Consider the following 19,283-nt stretch of genomic DNA (forward strand, 5'->3'; position numbering starts at 1 on the left):
TTTGTATCTATTTATAAGAACCACTTCGATCTTGTGGTTAAGGCACCAGGGTAGAAATCAGGAGTTCCAGTCCACTTTAGGCATGAAAGGCAGCTGGGTGACTTTGGACATTCTTCCTCAGCCCAACTCACCCCACAGGTCTATTGTGGGGAAAAACAGCAAGAAGAAGGAGTATTAGATATGTTCCCGGCCTTGAGTTACAATAAAAAGTATAATAAAAAATACAATAAAAAATATAAAAATAAAAGTGAGCTTGACATTTAAAAAAAAAATCAATTTTGAGAAAAAAATAGATTTCAAATTCTATAGTATGCAGCATTCAAAAGTCAGAAAGTAATATACAGTTTTTATATTAATAAAGGCCTTTTTCATTTGAATGTGAGCTAATAAAATCTAGTACAGTACATGTAGTTAAAAAAGAAAAAGACATATTACTGAAAGATAAATAGGATAGTTGTGATGTTGATGCATGATAATATACCCTTTCCTCAAACTTTTCTTGTTCAGTGTAACTAGATGGAAATAGTAGTATAGGTTACTAAAAGTGTTAGGCTCCAAAAAGAAAAAAGACATATTACTGAAAGATAAATAGGATAGTTGTGATGTTGATGCATGATAATATACCCTTTCCTCAAACTTTTCTTGTTCAGTGTAACTAGATGGAAATAGTAGTATAGGTTACTAAAAGTGTTAGGCTCCAAAAAGAAAAAAGACATATTGTGATTTTTCTAAGCAAACTTTTTATTATTCCTTACATTGGCAAGAGACCTTGCCAATGTCCTCAATTTACAAGAGTTCATTTAGTGACAGTTTGAAGTTACAACGGCACTGAAAAAAGTAGTTTTTTGACCATTTTTCACACTTATAACTGTTGCAGCATCACATTATCAAAATTCAGATGCATGGCTACTGACTCATATTTATGATGGTTGCAGTGTCCTAGGAACATATGATCACCTTTTGCAACCTTCTGACAAGCAAAGTCAATGGGTAAATCAAATTCACTTAACAATCGTGTTACTAACTTAACTGCAATGATTCACTTAACATCTGGCAATAAAGGTCATAAAATAGGGCAAAGCTCACTTAATAAATGTTCACTTAGCATAAATTTTGGCTCTAGTGGTAATAAGTTGAGTACTACCTGTACACTGGGAATTATTAGGAAGGCACCATCTTCACCCTCTTTCTCTCACATAAACTAACAACAGTGGTACCTTGGTACGCAACTGCTTTGAAACTCATCAAATTTGGTACTCAGTGCCACTTGATGAGAAAATTTTGCTTCAGTAACTTGTTGTTTGTTTTGTATTCAATGCACAAGCTAGAACTTGTTGGTGTCGGTTGCCTCATGACTCACTACTCTTTCCAGCTGAAACAAAGTGTGATGCATTAGTCATGCAGTAGTTCTTTCCGTGTGCACATCCCCTTGCGCTCTTAGCTTCTGTGGTCCTATTGTCTATTTTTACACCTTTTTTCCTCATCAGTAGAGATATAGTAAAGTTTTTGTTTTCTTTAAGTGTTTACTGATTTTTAGATTTATTTCTCATATAAAGTATCGTATTTTTCGGTGTATAAAATGCACCTTTTTACCCCCAAAAAGAGGGTGAAAATCTGGGTGCATTATTTGAACATTTTCAGGTAGTTCCAGGCAGCGGGAATCTGGACCGGGGCACAGCCTGTCCTGAAGAGGAACAAAGCTCTTCGGGATACTTTTGGGGAGGGGGGATCTGCCCAGCGGCTTTGGTGAACAAGGCAGGCCCCACGGTTCGTGGCTGATCACCCCTCTGGCTGCCCAGCGGGCACCTCAGGCCAGGCAATGGTTGCAATGACTTCACTCTCCAGCAACGTGAGGAGCCACTGCTGCTGCCACCGCCTAAACCCTCTCTATGCCCAGGAGCCGAGCCGAGCCGAGCAGGAGCCGTGAAACGTCCCTCCTTTCCAGCCACCGCTGCTCATTGGCCCAATTCACCAATGCAAATTTCAGATCCGCGTTTCAGGCAGTGGCCAGTTCTCCTGCAATGTGCAGCGGGGAACTGGGAAGCGTTTTGAATTTGAGGAGATCACAGCACTGCTACCTGAAAGTGCTCCTTCCTGTTGCACATTGCAGAGCTGTGCACCCTCATCCTTCTTCTCAGCAGACTCATCTCTTTCCTCCTGGCCAGATCTGCCGCCTAAAACGTGAAGCACCTTTTTTGCCTCTGCACACCCCACTTTTGGAATCAGGAAGGGGATCGTGGGGCTGCTGCCCAAAAACGCTTTCCTTTAGAATCGGGATTTGAGTCTGCTGAGAAGGAGGATGAGGATGCGCAGCTCTGCAATGTGCAACAGGAAGGAGCACTTTCAGGCGGCAGCACTGTGATCCTCTCCTTAAATCCAAAATGGTCCCTGGTTCCCCACTGCACATTGCAGGGGAACTGGCCGCCGCCTGAAACACGGCTCTGAAATTTGCATTGGGGAATCAGGACAACGGGCAGCGGTGGCTGGAAAGGAGGAACGTTTCACGATTCCCGCTCTGCTCGGCTCAGCTCCTGGGCATAAAGAGGGCTTAGGTGGTGGCGGCAGCAGTGGCTCCTAACATTGCTGGGGAGTGAAGTCATCATGACCATTGCCTGGCCTGAGCTGCCCACTAGGCGGACAGAGGGGTGACCAGCCACAAACCTTGGGGCCCACCTTGTTTGCTAAAGCTGCTGGGCAGATTCCCCCCCCCACGACCATCCTGAAGAGGTTTGTTCCTCAGGCAGTGCTCCACCCACCCACCCCGAGCTATAAGTAGGAAGACAGGGGCATCTCAGGAGCAGAGCCTTCGGTGCCAAGTTCCTCTTCTGCCCCCATGAAAATCATCCCTCACCCCATTCATTCTAGTTAAACACATGTAGAGTTATAGGGTTTGTTTTAAACAGATAACTGTTCTGCTCATTATCAAAATCAAGTGGAAGTCTGGACATGGCTGATCCTGATGCTGATAGGCAGAGTGTTCTGTACTCACGAACAATAAGGCAGTCCGAGGCTTAAGCAGTAACCGTCTTTATTTTCTAATCCACATTCAAGAATAACAATTGGAGCTAACGTGCTCCTCAGAACAACAACAACATTCCTTGCCTTGACAGCAGCTTAAATAGCTAGCTGTCAAGTCTGAAGAACCAATCAAAAGGCAACCGGGTTTCCCGCTCTGGGCTAGCCGCGCCTGGGCCAACCAGAGGCGACCAGCAACAGGCAAAGGTTCCTCGGGTCTTAACTCCGAGGACATAACACCCCTCACCCCCAGACAGCGCAAGCGTAGTCAGCGAGGTACGCTGGACGACGTCGGCTCCGCCCCGATCTTCGTAGTATAGGGGCTTGCGTTGTAGGATTAGGAGGAGCTGGGCTGTCATCTCTACGCGCGGCTGGAGACTGTGCCTGTGGACTAGGAAGTGGCTGGAGCGTCGCGGGAGGAACATAGACCCCAGGTAAGGCGTCCGCCGAGACCGCTACGGGAACAGACATTTCTGCGGGTTCCGGCTGGATATCTGAGAACTCAGGTGTGGCGCCATTCGTTGAGGGAGAGGTGGTTTGATTAGGGATGGCGCCGGTTGTTGACGATGGGTTGATTTGGTCAGGGGATGGCTCACTCACTCCAGGGACCCTGCGCCGTAACTGGTTCACATGGCGACGCCACTGACGACCATCCTCCAGTTGGACCCTATAAGAATAGGGCCCTGTTAGTTGGGTGATTTGGCCTGAGAGCCATCGGTTGCCAGTCCCATAATTTTCCGTGTATACTAAGTCCCCTGCCTGGAATGTCCTGTAAGGGGAACTTGGAATTGCTGGCGTGTCAGGGGCATAACTTGGGTGTAGGCGATCTAAGATGGTCCGTAAATGCCGACCCATTAGCATTTCAGCCGGGCTTCGGTTAGTTTCTGGGCAAGGGTGGTATGTTGCGCTAGGAGATATTGGCATATCTTTTGATGCCAATTTGCGGAACTCAGGCGTCCCAAAGCCTCCTTGGCTGACTGTACGGCCCTCTCTGCCCGGCCATTCCCGGCCGGATGGTACGGGGCCGTGGTGGCATGGCGGATGTCCAGCCTTGTCAAAAACTGCCGGAAAGGCGCCGAGGTGAACTGGGCTCCGTTATCGGTAACGATAACGTCGGGTAGCCCATGGGTAGCGAATAGGCCGTCTAGGGCTCGGATGACTGCCCCCGCCGTGGGTGACGGTGTGAGGACGATGTCTACCCACTTCGAGTAGGCATCTACTAAAATCAGAAAAGTCTGGCCTAGGAAGGGTCCCGCGAAGTCCACGTGGACCCGCGCCCAAGGGGTCTTAGGAAGCTCCCAGTTCCTAACTGGTGCAGCAGCCAGAGCAGGTCTGGAGGTCTGGCATTGAGGGCATCTAGTTACCCAGGCCTCGATCTCCTGATCCATGCCCGGCCACCAGACATAGCTATGACCCAGGGCTTTCATTCGCACGATGCCAGGGTGGGCATCGTGCAGACAAGCCAAAATGCGCCGTCTAAGGTCGGGGGGAACTACTACCCGATTTCCCCACAATAGGCATCCCTTAAGGACGGACAGCTCATGCTGCCGGCGGGCAAAAGGCTGGAAACTGGGGGCTACCTGTCCCCGGGGCCACCCCCTGCGCACCCAGTCCAAAACTGTAGAGAGAATAGGATCCCTTGCAGAAAGGTCACGTATAGAGGTGGCGGAGATGGATATGTCCCAGTCCTCAACAAAAAGGATAGGGGACGTCGGGGCAGGGTCTGCATCTGTCATGGGGAGGGGGCAACGACTGAGCGCGTCAGCGTGCCCAATAAACTTTCCTGGCTTATATATTAGCTGATAGGAGTAGGCAGCTAGGAATTCCACCCACCGGGACATACGCGGGGATAGGATTTGGGGTGTTTGTTTGTTCCCTGACAATAACCCCAATAATGGTTTGTGGTCGGTAATAAGAGAGAAGAACCGACCATAGAGGTAGTCGTGGAATCTTTTGATTCCAGCTACCGCAGCTAGGGCTTCCCGGTCTAGCTGGCTATAATTCCGCTCAGCAGCCGATAAGGTGCGCGAGTAGAATGCAGTAGGGGCCTCTGAGCCATCAGGAAGTTGATGGCTCAAAACGGCCCCCAAACCATAGGGGGAGGCATCGCATGTCAAGGACAGCGGCAAACAGGGGTCGTATTGAACGAGCACAGCCGCCGACGCGAGGATGTCTTTGACAGCCTGAAATGCGTTAGCAGCTGCCTGGTTCCAGTGCCACTGGGCCTTGGAGGTTAAGAGTTTGTGGAGGGGCTCAGCTAAGGTAGCCTTATGGGGCAAGAATACGGAATAGAAATTAAGGAGCCCCAGGAACGCTTGCAGTTCCCCCTTATTAGTTGGAGTTGGGGCGTTCTTAATTGCCTCGACCTTAGAAGGTGCGGGGTGGATTCCATTGGAGTCCACCAAGAATCCTAGAAACTCTACCCGTGGCACCCCTATGTGGCACTTATCTTTTTTTAGTTTCAACCCTGCAGCCCAGAAACAGCTGAGGACGGCCCGTAGCCGTTCAACGAGTTCTGATCGGTCGATGGCCGAGATCAGAACGTCGTCGAAGTAGGGCACAACCCCCGGGAGCCCCTGGAGCAACTGTTCCATCAATCCCTGGAACAACCCGGGAGCTATGCTGACCCCAAACTGCAGGCGGTTGCACCTGAAAGCGCCCCGATGGGTGACAATCGCCTGGGCCATGGCGGTCACGTCATCCACCGGGAGCTGCTGATACGCCTGGACGAGGTCCAATTTAACAAACACCCGCCCAGGCCCTAATGAGTGAAGCAATTGCTGCACCACCGGAAGGGGGTACTGATTAGCTTGCAGGGCCTTATTAATAGTACATTTGTAATCGGCACAGATCCTAATGGATCCGTCCGGTTTTAGGGGGATCACAATAGGGGTCTCCCAATGTGAATACTCAATAGGTTCTAGGACTCCTTGGGCAATAAGTTTATCCAGCTCCATATCTACTTTGGGACGGAGTGCTAGCGGTACCCTTCGCGGCTTTAAGCGGACTGGGGCAACTTGAGGATCCAAATTAAAAGAAATAGGTTGTCCTGTGTATTTGCCTAACTGGCCCTCAAATACATCGGCAAATTCGGAGAAGAGTTGGGCCGGGGTGTCTAGGTCGGTGGTGTGGATCCCTGATACGTCAAGATGCAGAGCAGCAAACCAGTCCAAGCCCAGGAGACTTGGGAGGTTGTCTCTAACTACTATGAGGGGTAAACGACCCGCAAAGGTCCCAAAGGAGACATTAAGAGAGGTGCAACCCGCAATAGGAATTGGATTCCCCTGATAGTCCCTTAAATTAATTGGACAGGGCTGGAGGCACCGTTTTGCAAACTTAGGCAATAGGCGCCGCAGGGTATGCCAAGCTATGAGGGACCTCGAAGAGCTGGTGTCAACCTCCATCTTGAGAGGGACACCTTCCAGATGTATCCTGAGGTAAATCTTGTTGGTGGGAACGGTGGCGGAGGCGTGGCTGACAGCGGTATCAGCGCTCATCACCTTGCGGTCAACTGCATGGCACTCATCACGGCGGCTCGGCATCTTCCTGGCACCTTGCTTGGGCTTCACTTGGGGAGAGGCACCCTGGTAGGCGGGGAGGGATGCCCGGCAGACCCGCGAAAGGTGGCCTTTCCGGCCGCAGCGGCGGCAAATTGCTGTTTTAAAACGGCATTCAGAACGGTGGTAATTTCCTCCGCATCCGAGGCAACCTCCCTGAGGGTTTTTCCAGTCACTGTCCCACACATTTTTCCGCGTCGCCTTGAGGCGGCTTACTTCGTCGTCTTCGTCGGACGGTATGTCATCAACAACGGTCTCATGGTGGACCATTTGAGGCTTGCCTTCGGAAGCAGTCCCAGCATGGGACCTCTGGATTTCGGCAGCCGACCGTTCAGACATCTCAGAGGCTCGCGCCTCATCCAAGGCAATTTGCAGGGTTGCGTCTTTGCGGGCTAGGAGGCGGCGCTACAGCCGCAGGTCTCGAACCCCGGTGACCAGTTGGTCTAACAACATCTCATCCAAATCTCGAAATTCGCACTCTAAAGCGGCGACACGTAGGGAAGCCATGTATTCGTTAATGGACTCCCCTGCCTTCTGAAAACGCTGCCTGAAAGCGTGTCGCCTTGCTATGCGGGAAGGAGCCGGAGAGAAATGAGCTCGTAATTTTTCTAGCAGCATCTCCCATGGAACAGAGGAGACCTGTTGAGGGGCGGTTAGAGCCCTAGCCGTGGCAAAAATCTCATGGCCGCAGGAGCTCAAGAAGAAGCCTCGCTTCCTGGCACTTGACAGATCTAACAAATCATTAGCTTGAAGGAAGCATTCAAAGCGCTCGATATAAGTGTCCCAAGCCTCATTAGCCGGCTCGAACAGAGGGAATGTGGGAAGCGTGGTTGTCATTTCTGCGGTGATGGGTTTCCGGCCCCCGTCCTCGTCGCCAGTGTTCTGTACTCACGAACAATAAGGCAGTCCGAGGCTTAAGCAGTAACCGTCTTTATTTTCTAATCCACATTCAAGAATAACAATTGGAGCTAACGTGCTCCTCAGAACAACAACAACATTCCTTGCCTTGACAGCAGCTTAAATAGCTAGCTGTCAAGTCTGAAGAACCAATCAAAAGGCAACCGGGTTTCCCGCTCTGGGCTAGCCGCGCCTGGGCCAATCAGAGGCGGCCAGCAACAGGCAAAGGTTCCTCGGGTCGTAACTCCGAGGACATAACACAGAGGCAGAATTCTTTTTTTTTTTCTCCCCAAAATTAAGGTGTGTTTTATAATCCGGTGCGTCTTATACACCGAAAAAGGCAGCAATGATATACAACTCTATCTTTTGCCTTAAAATGTGCATTGTCTTGTTTGGGAATGCATTAAATTTATTTACATTATTCCTTATGGAAAAAATTGCTTTTGTTATGCATCACTTTTCCCAGAACCAATTAATGATGAGTATCAAGGTATTACTGTAAACTGCATTGTCTCTTGTTTCTCTGGAATGCATTCCCTCCCTCCTGGGAATTTAAGCAACATTCCATCACAATCATATTCTAATTCAAAATCTTCCATAATTCAATTAGAAAAATGTCTTTCTGTGTTTATAAATAATACATTTATTATACATGTATCCCACTGAATTTTCAATGACTCCATGGAAGCACAATTCCTTTTCGTCATTGTTTATTTGTATGTAGGGGACTTCAAACTTTCTGGTCCTTAAGCTCAAAATTGCCCTTATGCTGTACTATTAATAACATAGACCAACTTTGTAGAACTTTCTTGAAATACATCTGCCCTATGGATTATGAATTATTTCCCTGCCATAATCAGAGGAAGACCCCGCACATTGTCCATTATGTCAGAGGCATATATAAAGGCATTCATATCTCCCCTCTCCTCCGCCCTCCCCCACTGCCCATGGCAATTTCAATAGCATTGCTTGCAATGGGAAGAGATAACCATTTGGAATGGTTTGTAAATTTAGACCTTTTCCCATCATTGCTTGCTAGAGACAAATCCTTCAAGCCCACAAATACTACAATCTGGAGTATCAAAATATTGTAGCCATTTGTTCTCATTCATTACTCTGTTCATTTTCAGTCTAGATAAAAATAAATCTAGGTCCCATCTGCTGTCATGTTTAGCTCATGCCAAGTCAACTGTGCAGCTTTTTAGCTGTCATCCCAGCTTCAGATAAGACAATCTTATGTGAAGACAAAAGCAGCTACATTCTTCAACATAAAACAGCCTGTCTCATATGCATTGGATTGCAACTCAGTTCAGTATTCCAAAGGTAGCCCATGGGGTCTAGGCTGAGAAGATTGTCCTTCAGTTTTAAAAGCACGATCTCAAGGCCTGTTGTCCCTCAGTTTTTGTCCTCTTTGATTTGCTTGCTTTCCACCTGAGCTCCATTATCAGGCTAAAACAAATATTACAACAGGCTGTTAACCTTGATGTTTTGCACTATGGGTATCAAAGCAAAAGTGATCGGATTATCTGAAACTTGAATTAGAATTACAATGGACCCCACAGACCAGAATTTTAAGGAAAATAAATGCCATGGATAAGACCATAACATAGAAAACATCAGTTCCCTTCCTGAATGAAATCATTAAAATGTCTAATGATATTGTAATATTTGAAGTATGTATAAAAAGCCATTTTGTAGAAACTTTCAAAGCTAACTTATGACCGGCATGTTCATGGAGGAAGGAGGTACTTCCCTGTGTAATTGGAGCCAAATATTTGGAAGAAGCAGATAATCAAAGGGCAAATGCAATTTTAAATGCAGTACTGAAAACATGCCATAGGTCCTAAAATAACCCCTGGAAAACAGTTATAAGCTAAAAGATGGCTGGAGATTGCCTTTCATTTATGGATAAAACTGGAGGGGTGGGAAATGGTGAATTTTATCAATTCTGCAAATCCTAACACAGCCATTTAGAGGAGGGGTTTGTGTTTCGTCCGATAAATTTGCCTGCAAGGAAAGACTAGCAGAAAAAGTTTTCTTTTTTCTTTATTTCCTGTATTGGTCTTTGTTAGCTGATTTGGACCTTTTTATCTGTTTGCCTTGTTGGGGAAGGGGGATTGTTTTTTACATTTTTCTAAATCCACAGCTTTCATCTTTTCCCCCCTCCCCAAAACAAAGTAAATGTAAATTTTTTAGACTAAAGTACTATTTAAAAATTTAATTTGGGGAGATTAAATATATAATTCAGACTATTAGTTACAGTGAAATAATAATAAGACACAGATTGTTCAACAGTTTTTCTTTTTAAAAATGGCTGCACAAAGAGCGCACAACATATTCTTCCAAGAATATGTGAACCTTGCCCATGAACCATGTCAATAAGTCTTTCAGTAGTATCAAAGTATGCTGAAATCTTCATTTATTTAGTAAGAAGTTTACTTTTTATATTTTTTATATTTTATTTTTAAATTGGAATACTAGACTTATCATAAAAATAAGTAGTGTTTTAATTGTATATAATAATAAATCTATGATTTAACTAATCATAGTTATTTAAGGGGTTTATATCATTTCATATTGCCTTCAAATCCCTAAACTGAATTAGAGAGCCAATATGGTATTGAAAGGGGACTAGAAGTTCCAGATTCAAATTTTCCTTTAGCTGTGAAAATTCATTCAGTCCTTTGGACCAATTATACTTTCTCAGTTTAATAAATCTCCTAGTGTTACTTTTGTCGGGCTAAATAGAAGAAGATCCCAATGTATATCACCTTGAAATATAGATATAAATCTAACAAATATGTGAAATGGAAGTTTAGACAATTTGTAGAATCCTAGCTTATGACATATGCCATTAGAGCTAGTCCTCCCTTACCAACCACAATTGGGAACAGCAATTCTATCAATAAGCAACATAATTGCAAAGTGAAATGTCACATGACCACATCTGTCTTATGATGTCAGTTGGGAATGCAGACACTCTGGTTACAGCCAGTAAGCAAATCACTGTGAGTCATTAAGTGATATCATGTTCACCACAACTTGTGACTTATTGGTTTGCCCATTGATTTTGCTTGTTGGAAGTCATCTGTGATGGTCACAGATGGCAATCATATGACTATGGAGCACTGAAATGATCATTAATACATGCCAGTTATCAAGGACCAAAATAGAGTTTGCATGACCGCAAAGAGTTTGCATGACTGCAAAGAAGACTGCAATGACAGCAATTTTGAGGGTTGGCCAAAAGTCGCCTTTTTCAAGTGCTGTCATAACATGGAACAGTTGCTAGATAAGTAGTCAGTAAGCAAGGACTACCTGTATTCATTTATCAATATAATTGTGCCCTGCAGACAATACTGTTCATCATACTTGTGCACTAAATACAGAAGCAGAAGCAGAGAACACATTGCAGAGCAGGAGTGCTAACAAAACCTTCAGGCTCTCATTTGAAGTGTACATTGTTCAATCTGATATTCTTTAAAATCTGTGGATTTCAGTTCTGGGAAAGCTCAACATTTGGTTTGCTAGTTTCCTTCATTGTTCCAATAAGAGGAATGAAGAACTTTTCCAATAGTTAGGTCCTAAACTTATTTACTTCAACTACATCAACTTAATTCAACAAAACTTGGTCCTACAAAGATCAGCTCATTCTCAAATACTCCAAAAGTGGCAACTAATTAATGTTTGCTAATTAGCCTTATATAATTTTTCAAAGTAAACATTGTATCCACCAGAAATAAAACACATTTATTCATCTGCGCAGGACTGGATTAGATTTTAAATTCATACTGGTTTTAATGGGTTTTATTATTTATATTGCTTTTTAATAATTCGGCCATGTAGAATAAGTTTTTTAACTGTTATTTTAGTCTGTATTTATATGTACATTTTATTTGCCTGTGAACCGCTCTGAGTCCCTAGGCGGTATATAAATGTGATAAAATAAATAAATAAATAAATAAATAAATGTTGTTTTTACCCATATATTTTTATTTGATCCACCTCACTTGACAATAATCTGTTTCAATAATGGTTTCAAGCACGAATGAGTCATTTTTTATTATTTAATAAACTTAAAAGGATGGAAACAAACCATGAAAATAAATTGCTAGGCAAAGATTGGTTATCAATTTATTCATGCCGAGGAAGTGGGTGGATTATAGCAGTTTTTTCAGTGATTAAAAATGCAAAGTGATTTTTGAAACAAACCCATCTTACCAGAAACATCCAAATGTTATAATGATGGCCTTCTTAAAAAATATTAAAACATTATCTAAAATATAGGACTGAAAATAAAACTTTGGAATTCTTAATGGGTTCACATAGAGTTGATGGTAACGCATCCATCTCTTCCTTTCATTAATAAACACTCATTTAACGTCAATCCTTGACCTTCTGGGGGATCAGATAGAGTGTCAAAGGTTTAAAGTAAATGAGTGCCTGTCAATATAGATCGCTGATTTCATGAAAAGGTAAGTTGGAGGCTTCTATATAATTTGCAACCTACAATTGTTCAGATAACCCACTGGTGTAGCTCCTGCTTTAGATTAAGAATTGTAGGTCAATTTAAGAACCATTCATTTTACCAACTAGTAACAGGAAAATTTCCACTCTAATATATTTGTCTTTGGATTTTTACTAAAAAATTTTACTTTTTTAGAAAAGAAAACATTAATTAATAACTCTGTATTTTTATCATTCAAGGGGACTTACATAACACTTTCTTTTCCTATTTTCTCCCCAACCGGAATCCTGTGAGGATGAAGTGGGTTGAGAAAGAGGAACCGATCCAAAATCACATAACTAATTTCTCTGCCTATTTTATTCTTGTTTATATTCACTTCACCAAGGATTGACTGGGAACAAAACCTCAAATAATCTTAGTGAGGTCTAGAGGGAAATTATTTTCCAATTCTAGCAGAGCAGAATTTTCTGATGAGCAAGCCTTAATCTACATTAAACTTTAAGCTTCATTTATTTTCATGCTTCATGCTGAAAATTTGCAGACAGAAATACCACAAATAAAAGCGATATTAAAATGCACGCTGTTGATGGGACTGCTAAACTATACAATAAAATTAGGATTTGACATTCTGTGTGTGATGTTTTATGAGTTGGGTCCAAGAATGAGATTTCTTATTTCTCATTTAGTCACGACTAAAGTAATTCCAAGCACTGAGAATATATGAGTCTGCACTCATTTATAGGAATATATGAGGAACACAATTATTCAGCAGGCTTTATTAACTCTCACAGGCAATTCTATTAATTCTGCTTAGTCTTGGCCAGTTGCCATAAAACAGATTGATGGCTATCATGATTTCTATGGTTTACCACATAACCTGTATTTACATAAAATAGCAGCTGTTGCATTATCAGAAACCATTTTATTCCTGTTAATAATCAACTTGAGAGTTGAGTGCTGAGAAAATTAGAAATAAACGGGGCTACTGGAGGAAAAAATATATTTAACATACTCAGTAGAATTCCCAGACTTGCATATTACTAAGAATAGTTCTTTAAAAATACTAAGGAACAAGAATTACCCAACACCCTTGCCCCCTCATCCCTTTCCCTGAAAAAACCAAAATTCAGTCAGAGCATGCTCAGGATCAGTGGTGGGTTTCAAATTTTTTTACTACTGGTTCTGTAGGTATGGCTTGGTGGGCATGACATGGCTTGGTGGGCGTGGCTTGGTGGGCGTGGCAGGGAAAGAATATTGTAAAATCTCCATTCCCTTCCCACTCCAGGGGAAGAATACTGCATAATCGCCATTTCCTCCCGATCAGCTGGGACTCGGGAGGCAGAGAATAGATGGGGGTGGGGCCAGTCAGAAATGGTATTTACCGATTCTCCGAACTCCAAATTTCCACTGCTGGTTCTCCAGAACTGGTCAGAACCTGCTGAAACCCACCTCTGCTCAGGATCCATGAAATGTTGACCATCAGATGGAAAAGAAAATATATAATAAAGTTTTTCTTGTGGAGAAATGTTCAGCTTGATTTCTTTATAACTTCTAGCTGTCAATAACTATTTTTCAGTGATGGATCTTAGAAGACTATAGTAATTTCATTCAAGATAAATACAAATTAAACCAGAGATAGGCAGCTTTTCTGATGTTTCTGTGGCTTCATTGGCTTTCTTTTGTTGTTTGTTTATGCAGTTAAACAATTTTAATGCTGTCCAACTCCAAATGACTTTGGGCAATTTGCACTTAAAAATAAAATAAAAAATAAAGAAATCATATTTATCCAGAAGACAAACACTTTATTGGACAATAAATAAAATATCTTATAGAGGATCACCCACATTTCCCCCCAGGGCCTGGAAGAATATCCAGGCTTTTAATAGTTTTCCAAATATTATCAGAGTGAAAACTATATGGATCTCAAACATGGGGAGGGGGAGAGAGTCTATTCCAAGGGCAGGTGCTGTGATAGAGAAGGCATGCTTCCTAGATCATGGAAGATGCTATTGTTTAATCAAAAAGATTTGAAATCCCGCTTACTCTGTCTGATATCACGGATGAGCAGAGTCTGTTGGAAATATTCAGTCCCTCAAATAACCAGCCTTATTTGTTTAAAGGCTTTGTAGGCAGCAACTAGTATTCTAAATTGCTTCCAGAAGTTGACTGGTAATGAGTGCAACTTGCAGAGCAGTTGTAACACATGGACAAATTGCAGCATGCCCATAACTGTCCGTTTCACTGCAATCTTTACTAGCTTATCTTTAATGGCAGCTCCATCTAGAACTCATGGCATTTGTGAGGTGATTAGGGCACAAATGGCTGACTGAGGGGCTTTCTGATCAGGAATGGGTATAATTGGGACACTAGATGAATTTGTGCAACGTCTCTTTTGGCCACCCCAGTCACAGTACTAAAACCAAATAATGAAATTAGATGAATAGCCAGATGTTAATCACATTGGAGCCATCTCAATGGGTCCCCTAGATCCGCAAAACTGAAAACACAATCAGGTCTTGAGGTTCTTCTGGTAAGTTAAAAAGAGGAAGCCAGTCTCAATTAAGATAGAAAAATGTTCCATAAAATGGGATCAAAACTGAAAGAAGCCCACCACCTACTATCCAGCAAAGGTTCTTAGCCAATGGAACAGGGATGGGTTCTACTTACCTCCGCTACCGGTTCGCAATGGGAGCATGTACGTGCGCGCTTGCTTCGCATGCGCAGATCGTTTATGATGATGTCCAGCTGGGTGGGTGGAGCCTTCTGCCGCCATTACTACCAGTTCACAAGATCCGGACCAAACCAGGAGCAACCCAACACTGCAATGGGATCTGCAGTATCTTCTTTCTGCTGGATCTTGGGGTAGGGGAGTAGGTAGATGTAAACAGGAAAATCCTGTACTTTCCAATAACCTGGTCCCATGCCCTGTAGCACTTCAGAGATTAATTAAGGCACCTTCAATTTGACCTACAAACAGACTGGTAAGCAATGCAGTTTTTTTTTTATTCAAAAAGTTTTACAAAAATTTTTTCCCCCCTTTCCCCCCAACCCCCCTCCCTTCACTAATACCCTCCCCCCTCCCCCCTGGCTTCCTGGAACAAGCACAAGGTATAGTTAAAAATAAAACAAACATATGCTAAGAAAATTTTCCCCCAAAACTATTATACCAATTTTCCCTCTCTAGCTCTGACTTCCTCCTAACATAACCAAAATCCTTCAAAAAAATAAAAATAAAAATTAAGAATTAACAATAGTAAAATATATAAATCAATAGAACAAATTAATCCTAAAGTATTTAAAACCAGCTAAAGCATAAAAATCCAATCCAATTCAAAAAATATGTCCCTTATAACTTCTATAACCATATAATTTTCCCCCCATGTCTTTCTTACATAAGATCTTTTGAGAATATTCTATTTAAAATTTAGTGCAACACCTTATAAAATTTCAATACAGAAAATTACAATATCTATTTAACTTTAGTCCTTCCTCATCAAAATCCAGTATAGATCCAAATATCTAGTCTTTTATGATAGATATAAAACATATAATCAACCCATTTCTTTCAGATCTTCCTCACAAATTGTCTTTCCAGGACACTAATATTTTTGTCTGCAATGCAGTTCAAGAGCAAAGATATAATGTACGTTCCTATACATGCACCTATCACAACCAGTACTGCTTCTAGATAATCTTCAAAGGCAGCCCCATGTAGATTACATTATAGAAATCCAAGTGCAGATGATTAGGACAGAATGATCATGAGTAGAGTCCCTTAATCCCTTTATCTATGCACAGCTGATGCACAATACAAAATTGAGCAAAGTACTTATAATCACAACTTCCCCTCAAACAGGATGGGCATTTAATTTTTCCAAGGACTGTTGTGGAGGCCGAATCAATAGGGCTGCCACTGCCCTCCCCTCCCCCATTGCCACCATTCCTGCACTGCCACTACCAGCTCCCTCCCTCATTTCAGAGAACAACTTTCAAAGGAAAAAGAACCAAAAGAGCTTCTGTGGTCTGAGCATGCTCAGTGAGCACAGAACCCTGAAAAGGAAGAAATGAATTACAAAATGAGAAAATGAAACGCAATAGGTTCTGAGATGTTTTTATTTTATAAATTTAGTCCTTTCAATTTATTCCAGTACATATATGTTCTTAAAGGAGTAACTTGTTGTAATCAAATATAATGAGTGTTGGCTTTGATTCCTATTAATTAGCGTTATAAATACTGCTTTTTCAGAAAATTATCTTTGGATTTCAAAAAAGAAGTAATACATAGTCAAAGACAATTAAATGCATAAATGAACTATATTTTGAAAGAAAGCCTTATATGCTTCCCATATAAGCAAATTTATTACCATATTGTTTTTTTGTTATTCAATGACACATTGTTTGGATTTATCTTTTTTCAAAGTATTACACTATGCTTTTTAAAAATTCAGTTGACATAAAGGTAGCCTATAAATTGATAATGAAGTGGTACATTCTGGGGTTACTTAATTTATTCTGTCATATTGTGTTAAATATATCATTCTTTAGCTTTAATGAGTCCTTTCATTTTTTATATAAAAACAATGTGACTGATTGTGTCACAGAGTATATTTTTTAGATCAAATTGTAGACTTTTGCTGCCTGACTCAATTTTTAATACTATTTTCATCGAACACGAGAAATATTTAAGATTTCTTTGAATCTTTTTGATACTTTATCCCTTCAAGGGAATTGGCAATGATGAATCAATGCAAATAATGATTTTTGGAATATAGTAATAATGCATGGACTGGATCTGTGATTTTTCTTGTTAATATACATAAGAGCACCAGGGTGCATACCATTCCTGTCCTTATGTTCCCTTTAGTTGTATTCATTTTATGTTTTCACTTTATGCTTATATATATTATCTAATGTGTATTTGTCGAAATAAATAAATAATAAATAAATAAATAAAATATTTCTCAAGCAATAGAATGTTGTGGTAAAAAAGAGAAATGATGTGATAAAACGCTTACAGAGAGAATCATGTCAAAGCTATACAATGAATATAGTTGCAAATGAGGCAATGACAGCAATAACATGAGACTGTGCAAAAACAGTAGTTGTAAATGAGATATAATTTTTTTTTAAAATTTACATTTATATCCCGCCCTTCTCCGAAGACTCAGGGCGGCTTACTGTGTATAAGGCAATAGTCTCATTCTATTTGTATATTTACAAAGTCAACTTATTGCCCCCCCAACAATCTGGGTCCTCATTTTACCTACCTTATAAAGGATGGAAGGCTGAGTCAACCTTGGGCCGGGCTTGAACCTGCAGTAATTGCAGGCTATTGTGTTCTAATAACAGGCTGCTTACAGCCTGAGCTATTCCGGCCCTTATCCCAATATCCCAATAAAACCTTATAAATCGGTAATGAAACTTCAGAAGATATTACAAAAGGCTATGTTACAAAACATTTCTGCTAGGCGAATGATATAGGATAAAATACTTAATCAAGAAAGCCTTTGTTTTTCTTTTCACAATTAGTTCCTCAGAAAAGGGCAGATTTTAGAAAATCATTACGATTTGCAACTTTTTCTTCTATCCAATAAAGGAAAACCCTGCATATTTTTATTTCTAACAAGACTGACACAGTTAATCTTGTCCCCATTCCTATTTGCCCTCTTAAAAGTAAAAGAATGTAAAAAATGTATTAATTTGGTTTTCTCTTAGCTTTTTCCCTTCTGACTTTACTCTCATATAGTCTCTTTGTATCTGATGAAATGTTTAAAAATGAGAAAAATATTCTCATTTTTTAAAAGAAAAGTAATTTAATATTTTTTCCATCTGCCTAACATCTGCCCCTAGCAAATTCAAAGTGCAAACATTGATAACATAAGGATGCTAATTTAGAACCTATTTCATTGCTGTTAAAAGCTAATGATCCTATCAAAAAATAGTGGGTGATATTTAATTTAATATGATAATCATGACTGAAAACTTGAAAGATTTTTATCCAGATTTTCAATATCTAAATGAGAATTAGACATTCTAATGACAGGTAATGCTTGTCATTCCCCAAATAAAACAATTTAAAATCTCATGCAATTTAATGCATACATCTAATTGAAATGTCTTGATATTTTGTTTATATTTTTGTATCTTTTACAATATTTCAAAGATTTGGTGGGACGATCATGGATCACATATGCAATAAAGCACATGATAATTAACTAGAACAAATCTGACTAAATACTTTGAATGTTTTTGTAAATGTATTTATTTCTTTATCTGAATTTCTTTATCTGCATTTCTTAATGTATTTTTCTTCTGTCTTTATGACAAAGTTGCAAACCTTATTAACAAAACATTGTTACTCAGTCTTACTAATGAACCAGTGATAGCAAGTAAAATGCTCCTGCATTTTAAAATAATTTCTCATTAAATTACAGGAAAGAAAATATGTTGTGGAAATTGCTAGAGAAGTTCTTATTTTTCTGTAAAAAACCTGCAAAAATAATCTTCCTTTCTTTTCTTTTTTTTGACCCCAAACTCAATGGAGAATGTTGAAATATAATTTTTGCTTAGGTCTAGAAATAAATCAACCACACCCATTCTTACTTATAACTTAGCAGCTTGCTTAGAACTGCTTGTTATTTGGTATATAGGTTGTAGAGAGTATGGTGGCATATCAGTTTCCCTTGCACCTGGATGAAGCTGTCTATCTAGACCCGTTCCAGTCCGGTTTCCGGCCCGGTTACAGCACGGAGACGGCTTTGGTCGCATTGGTGGATGATCTCTGGAGGGCCAGGGATAGGGGTTGCTCCTCTGCCCTGGTCCTATTAGACCTCTCAGCGGCTTTCGATACCATCGACCATGGTATCCTGCTGCGCCGGTTGGAGGGATTGGGAGTGGGAGGCACCGTTTATCGGTGGTTCTCCTCCTATCTCTCCGACCGGTCGCAGTCTGTGTTGACAGGGGGGCAGAAGTCGGCTCCGAGGCGCCTCACTTGTGGGGTGCCGCAGGGGTCGATCCTCTCGCCCCTTCTGTTTAACATCTACATGAAGCCGCTGGGTGAGATCATCAGTGGTTTCGGTGTGAAGTACCAGCTGTATGCGGATGACACCCAGCTGTACTTTTCTACACCGGACCACCCCAACGAAGCTATCGAAGTACTGTCCCGGTGTCTGGAGGCCGTACGGGTCTGGATGGGGAGAAACAGGCTCAAGCTCAATCCCGCCAAGACAGAGTGGCTGTGGATGCCGGCATCCCGGTACAGTCAGCTTAATCCGCGGCTGACCATCGGTGGCGAGTCATTGGCCCCGATGGAGAGGGTCCGCAACTTAGGCGCCCTCCTGGACGAA

The 19,283-nt window shown here is 41.7% G+C and overlaps 1 protein-coding gene across 1 annotated transcript; it reads right to left on the minus strand.

Annotated features, from left to right (window-relative positions):
- Nucleotides 1-3,847: 3,847 nt before the first annotated feature.
- On the minus strand, nt 3,848-9,327 carry LOC131197713 (uncharacterized protein K02A2.6-like). Its single transcript, XM_058182100.1, has one exon. It carries the CDS (start codon nt 6,909-6,911, stop codon nt 3,870-3,872), a length of 3,042 nt encoding a protein of 1,013 aa, XP_058038083.1. The 5' UTR covers nt 6,912-9,327; the 3' UTR covers nt 3,848-3,869.
- Nucleotides 9,328-19,283: the final 9,956 nt, after the last annotated feature.

Source organism: Ahaetulla prasina, chromosome 4 (genome assembly GCF_028640845.1).
Source record: "Ahaetulla prasina isolate Xishuangbanna chromosome 4, ASM2864084v1, whole genome shotgun sequence".
Lineage (NCBI taxonomy): Eukaryota > Metazoa > Chordata > Lepidosauria > Squamata > Colubridae > Ahaetulla > Ahaetulla prasina.